General features: G+C 29.8%; 1 protein-coding gene across 1 annotated transcript; it reads left to right on the top strand.

The window, feature by feature from the left end:
• The first annotated feature begins 8244 nt into the window (after window positions 1–8244).
• Window positions 8245–12772, top strand: LOC100788013 (proline--tRNA ligase, chloroplastic/mitochondrial). The gene is made up of 11 exons (XM_003548115.4): window positions 8245–8656; window positions 8737–8793; window positions 9633–9743; window positions 9911–9997; window positions 10077–10190; window positions 10273–10479; window positions 10597–10734; window positions 11010–11171; window positions 11293–11492; window positions 12181–12264; window positions 12400–12772. The coding sequence occupies exons 1-11, from the start codon at window positions 8318–8320 to the stop codon at window positions 12539–12541; spliced, it is 1641 nt and encodes a 546-aa protein (XP_003548163.1). The 5' UTR covers window positions 8245–8317; the 3' UTR covers window positions 12542–12772.
• Window positions 12773–14661: the final 1889 nt, after the last annotated feature.

Genomic DNA, 14661 nt, shown 5'->3' with positions numbered 1-14661 from the left:
AATGCATGATAGAGGGAGACTTACCAAAATAATAGTACTCTTTTAAAAACAAGTTAATAATAATAATAATAATAATAATAATAATAATAATAATAATAATAATAATAATGATGATGATGTTTTGAAATTTTTGTATCACATATGGATCGGATAGAAGGAATACCTATCATTGTGTCGTTGAAGGGTTTTTTATCGCGACAAAGGATTTTCTTTTCTTCCGTATCGAAGGATCTTCTTTCCATAGTTCCTTGTTTAAATCTTGGGTGCCTGATTGTCTGGAAAAATGATAAAGATACCTGTAAAAGATATTTCAATGCTTAAGTGAAAGTTCAACTTAGAGTTATTAAATGTATATAATGAGTATTTTAGAATGGATAAAAGACTTTATCTAGGATTTCACCCCTTTTTATACTGATCTTATTGGGCTTGGAGCCTATGGGCCTACACGTTTTGATTATCAATTGTGTAATATACTTCCTAATCATGTTTAGGTACTTCTAATTCAGTAATTACCCTTTAATAGGTTTATGGATGATAATCATGATTGAATGGTATCCGTTAGTCGCATCTATTACTATCAAGACATATTGTACCACATATGTGCATAATGGCCAAAGGGGGTATTCGGCGTGGGTGCATAGGGAGTATTCAATTTGGGTGTGTCAGGTATATCTCATCGACTTGACTAGATACCAGTATAGAAATATGTTACTAAAGTAGATTTGTGTTTTTGCAAAAAACATGCATTTTTGTTGTCCTTAACCCCTAGAAGTATATATAGCAGTTAAAATGATTTTCTGACCATTTACAAACATCAAAATAATTTGTAGCAGCTTGCAAAAATTGTTTTTGTCCCAAGTTCAATAGTATTTGTTTTATTTTATTTTGCTACAAGAGATAATCATATTGGAGATGCTATCACATAGTATTAAATATGATGTTCCTCTTAGAAAAAATTTAAATTTAAATTTATCTTATTATGGGATACTAGTTTCATTAGTACCTAATTTAACAGTGCATGTTTTAGAACAACATTATTTTAGTAATTTGATTTTAAAAATATATTATTTTAATAAATCTCCCGCATGATGATACCTTATTTATTTCTTTTAAATTTTTAATAAATCAATTTGTCACTCTTTTAAATGAAATAAATGTTATAGCATGATTTCTTACCTTATAACTATATCCTTATCATTTGACTGGAAATAACGAATGCACAACACCATATTTTTTTTGTTACGAACAGAGAATTTTATTTATTACTAATTATTGGTATCAAAATTTTATTTACCTTTAATCTAAATAGGAGAACACCTTTTTTCTCCCACTGGGATAGGAGAACACTTAAATGTAAAGAAATTTTGGCTTATCATTTTTCGATTGTTGTGAGTACGGTTTACTTTTGAAGTGGAAATACTCCAAAAGGGGTTCTGTTGAAAGTTGAAGCTTCAAAGTTCAAAGTCTTTCTTTAAAAAAAAATAAAAATGCATGGGTTCACCATTCAGACACATGAAAATTTATTAATTTTTTAATGTTGTAAAAGGGGAAAAATTTGTTGATCTTTCTAATCGTTTTTCAGGAATCAATTTTTTCTTAGACGTATCTTTTCAAAGGATTTTCAACCACGCATTATTACTGTGGGTCTAAAGTTTAAACTTTGTTGAAATTCGAAAAACATATTTCTTCTGGATAGGGGCTCAACTCTTTTAATTAACTGTTTAAACATTAAATAATTAACATCATATTAATATTAAATATCTTTTCTTTCACTTTGTACTTCATATATATGCATTTTATTTTATTTTTCAAAAAATTACAAAGAAAAAAAATTGATTTACTTTTATTTATAAAAAAACATTTCCCTTTAATATATAGTCTTTCTTCTCACACTGGCTATTGAATCCGTTATTATATTAGTGGAATTATGGTAATAAAACTCCAAGATTTCCAAATAAATGGTAGTATATTGAATATCATTTGTGAAAGACAATTCATTCATACAATTATTCTGAGAAGGACAATTTGGTTAAAGTGTAAATTAAATTTCCACTGCCATTGTATCTTTATACAACATGGCTATAAATGCAAAACGATACCGAGGAAGTAATAGTGGGCATAAACAATAATAGCTAAAGGTAAACAATAAATATCAAAAAACCTAAAATTTCAAGAGGGGGGGCAAATACCACACAATAATAAAAGCTGGCAAAGAAGTGGCGAAGGAGTATAAATATGACATTAATAACACTAGTTAAATGCATTTGATATGGTGGAGGAGAAAAATTGGGTACACTGTGGTGAAGAATAAGATTCGTTTTGATTGAGGTAATCACAAATTAATTAGCTAAAATTATGATGGTACTAGTAAGGTAGGAGCAATGATGGGAAAAAAAATGAGAAAAAAAAAATCAATGATGACCAAAGAATGTTGGATTTGATGGTCTGAAATGATAATGAGCAACATGTCACCCAAAAGCGGGGGAAGAAGCCTACCTGACTACCTCTGTCACTGAAAAAGGGAGGGGACTTCGAAGTTCGATGAGGCAGAAAAGTCAAAACCTTATAAAGATGATGAAATATTAGTATTAACCTACCTTCAACTTCTTTAATGATAATAAAGCTGCAAAGAGTTTTACTTCTCTCCACATAACTTTGTCGGTTTTTAAATGTGAATTTTCTACACATATATTATTATTTCTTACTTATATAATTTATTTGAGTATAATTTTTATTTGATGTGAAATTTTAATATATTCTATTTTTTTCTCATGACTCTTTTATAATTTGGAATTGATGTGAGATTTTAATATGTTCTATTTCTTTTTTTATGACTCTTTCATCATGTCATATGAGACTTTCACTACAATTTTTTTTATTTTATAGTTTATTTTTCATGAGAGATAATTGTATTTAAACTAAACAAATTTATTATAAATAATAATTACAAATTTAACACAATTTTATTAATAATTAATTTGGAGAGATTTGATTGATTAATTACGATTTATTTTTATGTTAAAAGTAAATTAAAGGTATTTTAAAATAGTTGTTGCACTTTACTCGGTGAACAAATTTTATATAGTTTTGACTATGAACCGTAGAAATTGTTTCGAAAAGCTGTTAACCTTACATGATCAACTTTCCGTCAGAAGAGTCATATTGTTGGGTCACTTCTAAAGACTTTTGATTCTTAGAAGGATTAATTCTAATTTTTATCAAACATCTGTCATATGTTGTTGTTCAGGACAAATTTATGGCTGGAACAACGGAATCTTCTTTTTTTTTAAAAAAAATCTTTACCAAACAAACAGTGGATAGTAAAACATAAAAGCATGGGAGAATAGGTGATGCTGATCAATAATAGAATTTTGGAAGAAAAAAAAACATAAAAAATGGCCATATTAGTCACTACCATGTTGCAACGAATAAAAAATATTATTTAAAGTCTGTGTTATACTCCATGTTTGTCTTGTGTTGTTTAAATTATTGATGGTGGCAACAAATAAAAAATATACCCTACACATGAAAGTGGTATAAAATATATTGAGCATATGAATAATTGGTAAACGTTATTCTAATTTAATAGTCTTAGAGTTTGAATTTTAAATATAATTAAAACTATATTAAATATTTAAGTAAAAAAATAAGATTATCTTTAATAAATAATACATGTGATGTGTAAAAAAAAATATTACATTTTTCTGATTTGTGTAGAGACACTGTCTGTTTATATACAATAGAGCAACATTTAACAAGAGTGATTTAACTGAAAATATAATTGTTTAAATTAAGATATAAGAATCTGCTATGAATAAATTTGTAGTTGGAACAATAAATGCCAACTTGTTTGCGTAAGAAATCTTGGAAGCGCAGAAGAGCGTGTGGTGGTGAAGATATCAACACTTTTCTTTTTATTATCATTGAAGATATTAACACTTTAGTCAGTAGAACACAGAGGAGATAGCTAGGGAACCCAAACATGGTGCCATCAGCAACATCATAAGTTGATAACGTACAAAGCCATAGTTAATCTATATGTGTTTTCTACAACCTTAAAAGGTATCATTATGAGAAATTTTTATTACCGTGTGTGTTTTAGAGTGGTTAATGCTTAAGAATAACATTAAAAATTATTTAATTGTGGCATAATTATTAAAGAATTCATGTATATTTTTTAATCTATTAAGAAATTAACAGTTTTATTACTGTTCTTGAGGTATGCTTTAATCCTGATAAATTTTTAAGCTGACTCAATTCATTTATTTATTTTTAGTTAAAAATATGAACATTCATAGTAAATATTTCTTATTTTGCATTCGTAATTTGACCTTATAGGAGGTTTATAATTGCCACCATAACTAATATATATCAAAATAATACAACCAGATGTGTTTATTGTTTTGGGGAAAAATACATCTATCATAAAATTAGAATATATTAAGTGCATGCATGTTTGGTTGCGATTGTCTAACATGTGTATACATACTTTTTCTGCATTCTGCAGAATAAACAAATTGCAATTTTTATTTAAATAAATTCATTTGATATGATTTTAAAGAGAGAGATGCGTAATACACGCACCGAAGCTGTAAGTTTTATTATTATTTTTCCCCACTATTGATATGATGTAAAGTGGTGTTGTTTAGGCTAGAAAGACATTTCATCTCCTGGGAAAGACAACCCATCTAAAGCTAAAGTAATAAACATGGATAAAATTTTATTATATATCAAATCTAAGCTAATTAATTTTACATAGACTTATGATTTTTTTATGATTAGAGTTTCTGAAACTCATATAAACAAGAAAAACTCTTTGATTTGACATCAATATAGAAGTAAAATTTAATATAATACGTGAGGATAAAATTTATAACATGTTTCAAAATATCTTAATGTTTGTAATTCAAAAATTAGAATTAGGTTTTTTTACAAGATTCTCCTACACATTTGAAATGTAAAGATTAATCTACATATGATTTATTTAGTTGCTGTGTTTTCCCTCAAACTCTGGCTACTTGTATAATAATATCCTAACTATAAATTTTAGTTTTAATATAATTATTTTAAAACAAAATAGTAGTGTTTTCTCTCAATCCATATTTTTATCTTTTTTTAACTTATTTTATTTTATTTGCAACCTCACATCTTTCAGGTGTAAGATTAATTCTTATATGGGATATGTCCTCCCAACAAAGAACTTTTTATTATCTTGATATTGACATATAGTTTGAAACACTTACGGTAAGATGACATATAGCCTAGATGTGGTACAGGACAACAAGAGAATTCACAGCTAGAGCAATTGTTTTTTCACACCCCTTTTTCAGTCATTTTTGTAGCTTTTTCATGATATGTTCATGAAACAAATTCTTAAATATATCAAAATAATTTACACTAGGTACTTAGTTAGTACGTAAAATCTACAATATAGTTCAATACACTACAATATATAGTCCATCTACATATTGTCACTTTGTATTATTATTATTATTATTATTATTATTATTCAATATATGCCCTCTCTTTTTCTGGTTCATAGGATTGGCCATGAACTACAGTTGATTAGCAGGACATGCAAGGGTATGAAGTTGATAGCTGCAAAAAGAATACTGTGAGCCTTTTCTCCTCAACTTAAGTTGGCTGGTTACTAACTACCAATTTATTTGAGGTAGAGTATGGTAATTAATCAAATCAATTAGAAATGTATTAGGCATATTCATTACGATCGACCATCTAATTATTTAAGCTTTTTTTCTTTTATAAAGAAAAATGAGGGAAAAAGTGATATATATTACAGTAACATCAGCCACATAGCTGGCACTGAGTTTTTTTTTTTTTTTTTTATTTCACCGTTAATTAGCCTGTCTCATAATGATCAATTTTCCATACAAAAGTATATGCATCTAATTAATCAAGTATGGCATATATAGTTAGACAGATAATTTTGTACTTTAAATAAAAGATCAGAAATTTAATTCTCAGCTTCATATATATGAATAAAACAAAAAATCAATCTCTTTAAGAGATATTCGAAGTTTACATAATAATAGTTGATTACATCATTTTTTTTTCAGATTTTTATTGAATTAAATTAATTTTATATGATTATATCACTTCTAAATTCTAATCTTAACCTTGGTTAGCATCTAACTTATTTTTTATATATATAAAAAAATACTTGGCCAACGTGGTCATGTAGGCTTTCAGCTACATAACCTTTCAAACTTTTGGGCTTTTCAACTATATGGGCCTTTACTCTAGATATTGGTCCCACTAAACCACAACCTAAACTCACAAGTGTGTTTTGAAAAGAAAAAACAAAACAGAACCTTTTATTGTTTTGTCCTCTCATTTGTGTGGCCATGTGGGATTTTGCTCTCTGCCCCTTTAATTTTTTTTTTCAAATTAATTCGTATTCTCATTTTTCTTGGATAATTTGTTTTTTTTTAAGTTTTTTATATTTACCGAAACTTATGACTTTCTACTAGTGATGTTTTATGTGTCATAACGGAATATCTTGTGTTCAGATATTTGTGATAAGGAGATATTGAAATAAGTTACATAATTTCTACTGAGTTAATTTTAATTTTTTTTGGTCTGTCACGTAATATAATATACGGTGATGCATTATTATAATTTATATGACACTTTTCTGTATGTGAATATTTGTAAAAAGATTTACTAAAAAGTGAATCCTTATATATAAAAGGAAGGAAGTGTTGCATAATCATTTTCCCGCCTAAAATGAGGATATGACAGAAAATTTATTATAATGGCTGATAATAAAAAAAATATTTTTTTAATGAAATCATTTAAGGTGCAAACATGTATTGAAATCAAGTACATTTATCTTCTCAATAACTTTGTGACTCTTCATTCTCCATGTTGCATTAATGATGATTGTTAATAACACCCCTAGGGAATGAAAGAAGGAAATAATATCTTTTTAATTCTCTTCTTTATATATATATATATATATATATATATATATATATATATATATATATATATATATATATATATATATATGGTGTAGGTATTGTTATTCATTGAGTATGTATTGGTAACCTTCATTCTGCTATGATTGTTTGCGTTCTACTTTTTTAAAAAATGTGTTCAATGGTAGGCATGAAAAATGTTATATATGTGACTTTTAATACACTTTGGAAAAGTGTCAAATGTTATAATTACATAAAGGAACCAGAAAGACTAATGAGTTGGGTAATAACGAAGAAAAAACAAAATTTTAATATACAATGGAATTTTAATTAAAAAAGTAAAATATATTATTAAAGGAGAAGGAAAAATTCTTGAATTTTAATGAGTAAATTTTATTATTAAATATATAAATATTATTATGTCTATTTATGTAACACATTAGTATGCATTTTCAAATATTTAAACTAAAATCACTATTTGATTAATTATTTTAAAATTATTAATTTATTAATTTATTAATGTGAGAAGTTAGTAATTCGTAATTATCCACATCAAAAAAGTAGTTCGTGAATTATAGAATTTTCTATTTTTTTTTCATCTCACAATAAATGTGTAACCTATTTAGAGATTAAGAGATAAGTAAATGTATAATTGATAAATGAGTAATTAATATAATATGGACTTTGTGAATAATAAATAAATATTTTTTTTTCAAAAATTCGACATTTATTTTATATTTTGGGATCTAGAGTAAGATGTAATCCTCTTAGACACTGCTTGATTCATTTCATGTTTGACTAAATTTGAGTGAAAATTTTTAAAATTTAGTGTGCATCACACACTTCTATATTTTATTTTAATTCAAATATTTTATTGTTTTTAATATCATTTCTTATCATTTCACCTCTACCAAAATCACCCTTAATATCTTATATTGAAAAAAAAATGATCAATTTAATATCACAATTTATGAATAACTAAACTAATTTATTCGTGTTATTATAATAAGAATAGGATAACCAGTACTTTATGGGAATAATTTATCGAGGAAATATGCATATTAAGATGATAGTCATTTTCAAGTTATTTTACATATAAATTAAAATATTAAATAGTCTTAAAGCAAGTGAAGCCCCTCTTATTTATTTATTTATGAGGTTTGCTAGCTTTTTCCTCTTATTTATCTATTTATGAGGTTTGTCAACATGCATTTTTTTTAGAAGTTAAGAATATGTATTTTAAGGAAATTTAGTTAGCAAATCCCTTTATTTATTTATTTATTTATTTTAATAATAATATTGTAAATAAAACCTCATGAAACCAAAACCTCATCTTGAGTCTCTCTTCTCTTTCGCACTCTGCTTCAAAGCCGCAAATGTTGTCTCTCAGGCTGACCTCTTTCACCCACCTCTTCTCCCCGCCCTCTTCCGCCGTCATCGCTCGCCGCTCCCCGGCGATTCTGAGGCGGCGCCACCACCCCCGTCCATGGCCACTCGCGGCGTCGTTCTCGGCCCAGAGCTCGGCGGCGGAGACCCAGGACCGAGTTGAGAACTCGAAGAACCGAGTCACCGAGCGAGTCATAACGCCAAGGTCACAGGACTTTAATGCGTGGTACCTCGATATCATAGCCAATGCTGAGTTGGCAGATTACGGTCCGGTTCGCGGTACCATGGTTATTCGTCCCTACGGTTACGCCATTTGGGAAGCCATTCAGGTTCCTTCTCAAATTCTCGCCACGTGTCCCTTTTCTGTTCAATTTGTGTAATTTTCATTTATTTGTTTCTGTGTGCGCAGGAGTATTTGAATGTGAAGTTCAAGGAGACCGGACATAGTAACATGTATTTTCCGCAGGTAAAAGTTAACAACCATAATTAATTAATGATTATTTATTGGATTAGGGTGTCTTTGGTTAAACAGTTTAATTAAGGACTTATTGATATAAGCTTATACAAGCTTCACTGCGTGAAGCTTATTGATACGAGCTTATGGAAAATGCGTATTTTTTAAAGAGCTGATGTGAACTTTTTGAAGTGGTTTATGACTTTCCTTAAAGCCCTTTTAAGCGTGAAAGGAGAAGGGAAGGGAGGGAGAGGTCATGGGTTCGAATTCCCCACCTACATCTAACAAACTAACATTTTCGGATAATTTTTTTTTCCAGAAAGAGTTATAAGAAAAGGTAAAATTAAGCTTTTTCCGTAAGTTAAAATTAACTTATGCATAATTTAAAACCAGCTTTTGGAGAACCTAAAGTGAGCGATTTTCTATAGAAGTATATAAGTTGATTTAAGACTTAGTTCATTTTACTTTCATATTTTCTTCTTCTATAAGTGCTTACTGAAAAATTTATCCTAACACTGCCTAAATTAAATTGTTTACCCCAACGTTTCCCCGTCCTATGCCACTTTCACGAGTCAAAATAAACTCAGTATAAGCTCTTTTAAATGTTTCCTTAGTGATATATTTGTCTAAAATTTATGCAAGTATTTCTATGGTATCATTAATAGTTGAGAGAATGATTGTGAAGGGGTTGGAGTTGGAATGTTTATTACCAGTGTGCCGATATTAAATTTGATGTCAAAAACTAATGGCTCTGCAAAGTGAAATCTTGATAATGGGGCATATAAGAATGTGTCCACAATATGAAATTATTGTACTATCATTTTGATGCTTTTTTTAAATCTGTTCTGCAGTTTATCCCATACTCATTTATAGAGAAAGAAGCAAGTCATGTTGAGGGTTTTAGTCCTGAGTTAGCACTAGTTACAATTGGGGGTGGAAAGGAACTTGAAGAGAAACTCGTGGTATGTATGCTCTTCAGTTGTTTGTTACAACTGCTTTCATGTGTGTTTTTCGGTGTTTGTTGTGATATATGAGATGAATTGAAGTGATTAATCATCTGTAATATTGATTGAAAAGCTGTGACCTAAGGTTTTGTCTTTGAATTTTGCACTTGTTGAGGCTGTGGCAGGTTCGGCCTACAAGTGAAACCATTGTGAATCATATGTTTACTCAATGGATCCATAGCTACCGTGATCTTCCTCTCATGATTAATCAGGTAATGCTGTTGAGAGTTTATTTGTGAGCAAGAACTTGCTTTGTTGAATGATGGGACAATTTTTCTAACTTGCTTTCAGTGGGCAAACGTGACAAGATGGGAGATGCGCACTAAACCATTTGTGAGAACTCTTGAATTTCTTTGGCAAGAAGGACATACTGCTCATGCAACTCCAGAAGAGGCAGAAAAAGAGGTCCACTTCTTTTCTGTCAAGATGATAAATCTTTACTAGTATAATTGCATAATCTTAGTGACGACATTCTGTTCAACTGCAGGCTATACAGATGATTGACATCTATACCAGATTTGCGTATGAGCAAGCTGCAATACCAGTTATTACAGGTCGAAAATCTAAAGTGGAAACATTTGCCGGTGCTTGCAAGACCTATACGATTGAGGCTATGATGGGTGATAAGAAAGCATTACAAGCAGGAACCAGTCATAACCTTGGGCAAAACTTTGCCCGTGCCTTTGGAACACAGGTCTGATGTACTTATATATATATATATATATATATATATATTTTTTTTTTTTTCTTTTAAATATTAATATAATCCTTTTAATGAGGATGCAGTTGATCAAAATGTGTTCTTGTGCAGTTCACAGATGAAAATGGGTTAAGGGAATATGTTTGGCAGACATCATGGGCAATTAGTACACGTTTTGTTGGTGGTATCATCATGACACATGGAGATGACGCAGGCCTAATGCTTCCCCCAAAGATTGCACCAATACAGGTACATTTGGATGCTATTGATGTCTTAACCTTGATGTGTAGACACCATTAGTTAAATTTTGCTGTTGAAAGTTGGAATACTTTGCTCCTTGGTCAGGCAAATATGAAAATAAAGGGAATGCTTACTTAAAATGAAAAAGACTCTTCTACTCCGAAGTCCAAACTCCTACATGCAGATACAGGATTATGTTCCATGCCTGTACTTTTATATTGTAATTTAAATAAATTATAAGTTTTTCATTTTTGACAAAATCATGGTGTGTGTTGCCTGGTTAGGTGGTAATTGTACCCATTTGGAAGAAGGATGATGAAAAAGAGGCAGTTCTAAATGCAGCATCATCTGTAAAAGATGTTCTTCAAAGATCTGGGATTAAAGTTAAACTTGACGACTCAGATCAAAGAACTCCTGGATGGAAATTCAATTTCTGGGAAATGAAGGTTTGTTTTTAAACTTGAATGGAAATTCAATTTCTGGGACCAAATAATGCGCATTGCTTTGGCTCATGCTGCAGGATCTTTGAGTGTTTGATTATATTTATATCATTTACTTCATATTTAGGGAGTTCCTCTTAGAATTGAAATTGGTCCTCGTGATGTGGCTAGTGGAAGTGTGGTGATATCCAGGAGAGATATCCCTGGGAAGCAAGGGAAAGTGTTTGGAATCTCTATGGAGCCTTTAAATTTGGAGGCTTATGTTAAAGACAAGTTGGATGAAATACAGTCATCTCTTTTGGAAAGGGCAATTGCATTTCGAGACAGGTTCATTCCTTTAATGCTACTTTTAGCCTGGAACTCCTTAACATAACCTTGTCTAACATGCGTTGAATTGATTTTTTCAAAATAATCTCATTTATTTATTGATAATAGTCACATTAATCATCTTTCCTGAATTGAAGAATGTTAATGGTAGCAAAATGCATAATCTTGGGTTCTGTCAAAACAATGTTGTACTTTGCTTGGATAATTTCCACTGGTATACTTTTGCCTTGATTTTGGCTTCAGTAACAAATATATGGTTTGAGTTTGGTATGGTTCTAGGCTTCTAGCCAAAGTTCAGATCTTACCTCTAAATAAGATATCTGCACCTTGTATTACTGTACTGACCAAACCAAGTCCCTCTACTAGAACTTCATCAAGAGCTGTTTCTAATGCTTTGGTGTTGACAATAACTATTCTAATCTCTTCTAAATCGGCTACCAATTGGAATGAGGGTTTCCTATATTTATTAAAATGTTCCACTTCCTACAAATGGTTTCCATAAAATCATAAATTATAGACTAATAAAAGGTTAATGCAGTCAAACTCAATGGCTTCTTGCCTTTCCTTAAGTTATTAAGGTTCATTTTTTTAAATTTTTTGTTTTCATGTTATGCTGATTCAATTGCACACATGTTCTTGGCTTCACTGGCAAACAGTCAAATTGACATGCATGGTTTTTCTCTTGCAGTAATATTGTAGATGTGAGCACATATGATGATCTTAAAGCAGCAATATCACAAGGCAAATGGGCAAGGGGCCCTTGGTCTGCAAGGTTGTCCCCCCCCCCCCCCTCTTAATTTTTTGCTATTAATATGTTTTGATGTTGAAAATGTACCTTCCAAGATGTTTAGACAAGGAACATAATTAATTCACAGCTCTGATATCAAAACTTTACACAATTTTACAGTGATGAAGATGAGTTAACAGTAAAAGAGGAGACTGGAGCAACAATTAGGTGTTTTCCTTTTGAACAGCCACAAGGGGTTAAAAGGTGCTTGATGACCGGCAATCCTGCTGAAGAAGTGGCTATTTTTGCCAAATCTTACTAAATCTGCAAGGTTTCTTATTCTTTGAAGTCCCGAATAATATGATCTGCAAAGCGGGTACTTGTACTTAATTTTTGTTTAAATTTTTACTTTTTTGAATAGTTAATTTCTTGTACTAACTTAGGCAAGTTAGTACAAAAAACACGTAATATATTGATTCAGAACTTCAATTTATCATTGTTTAGAAAAACAATTGAGATGATAAATGTTGAAGGATTTCTATTGCTGTAGTTTGATGAAATCTCTGTAATCTATGAATGCTTTGTTATAATTTATCTTATTTACTAGTAACTTTCTGCCTCCGTGAAAGAGTATCATCCGCTTATGTTCTTTCAATAAAACTTTAGCTTAATACCTTGACTTTTTGTTTTTAAATAATATCTATATTTTTTGTTGCTTTGTTAAAGGAAATCCACTAAAATGTTGCAAATGGATGGATATAGGCAACTCAGACTTTTCACTTTTGTATCATCCTCACCCTTGTAGCACTTGCATAGGCGTACTTGTTTGATGCAGATATTTTATTCTTGCTGTGATTATCGGGGCAGTCTTCATAACCTTTCATATACTTCCACTGGGTCCAATCACAACAAAATTATCTGGGAAACACATCTCATGTTAAATATAATAGGTCACATGATATTGAAATTTTCATAGTACCAATTTGAAAGTGGAAGTGTAGAACCATAGGTCATTTAAAATTATTTCAGAACGTAATATTTGGCCTATAGAAACTGCTTTCTAATACTATAATGTGATATGGACGAAAAGTAGGAAAGCATCCTCTACAAACATTGAACCAAAGAAATCAAGCTTTATTTAATAAATCAAGTGTTTCTTTAGAACAATGATCAGCCATTATGTAGATTCCATATTTTTTTGATTCAAAATTGTGCTGCAAGCATATTTCATGATAGCTACAGTCCTCATTTTACGCCATGCTGGAAAACAGGAAAGATATATTACTAAAATAGGGATGTGCTTGGAACCCATACTAAAAAAAATGTATTTCTTGATTTCAAAAGAATAGAACAAAGGAAATAGATCTCTCCTTCGAGGTTTTCCCTTATCAAAGTGTTTTTTTTTTATAATCATCATAGTTAAGATTTTTGACTTTCTGATGGAAAGGATTTTTTTTTTTCTAGTTTCTACAACTAGGTCACTGCAATTATCAAATGGTCCAAACCTCACCAACATAGAACCACTTGCTTTTCTTTTTCCTATCGGCACCTAAAGATTCCAGCTAAATTTTCTGCTTAATCACATTTAGTAGTTCACATTTTTTCCTCACATCATATTTATTAATTGAAGATAAATAAGCATTTTGTTTTTCCTTATAAAAAGCCATCACTCAACCACCAAATAATGGACAAGTAAACGACTTAGTTTTGTTTTTCATAAATGAAAAAATAAAACTTGAAATTTGTAATCGTATCTTTTTTCTTTTCCTTTTCAAACTATTCAAATCGTTGATAACTATTTTCACTCTGAAAACACATTTGGTTAAGCAACTTACTCAATAAGGTTTCACTAATTAGAACTTATGGATAAACTTTACAAAATGTTTTGAAATAATTTGAAAAACAAAAATAATAAGTTTCCTCGTGAAGCATATTAATATAAGTTTTTAAAAAGCTTACATAAAGGTTATAAGCTATTTTTATAAATTCAAATAAACTCTTCTAAATGCTTTCCTTGTCAAAGAAAACATATTCTATAAGGATATGCTATAAGACGCAATAAAATGTATGTACTCAACAGTTTTTATCTTAAGCCTCTAATATAAATTTTATTGAGACCTGGATTTTGTTTTTGACAGAGACCTATGTTTTCGTTTAGAGAACAAATAAATAAATAATAAGAGTGCATACAACTAAACACTACTATCACGTCCCTGATCTACCTTCATACTTAAGAATAAAATTTTATCAGGAGAATTCACTATAAAATTAATTAACTTACTCATAAAATGAAATTTCGTTGAAAAGAAACATTTTTAAAATAACTATACAGATGGATTTTATAATTAAACTTATAATTTAGTGTCTATGCAATGATAGTATTAAATAATTTTACACTATTATTCAATCACAAATTACCGTTTGAATAACTTTAAGTTAATT

Source organism: Glycine max, chromosome 16, assembly GCF_000004515.6.
Source record: "Glycine max cultivar Williams 82 chromosome 16, Glycine_max_v4.0, whole genome shotgun sequence".
NCBI lineage: Eukaryota > Viridiplantae > Streptophyta > Magnoliopsida > Fabales > Fabaceae > Glycine > Glycine max.
This window is presented reverse-complemented; position numbering and strand designations above follow the sequence as displayed.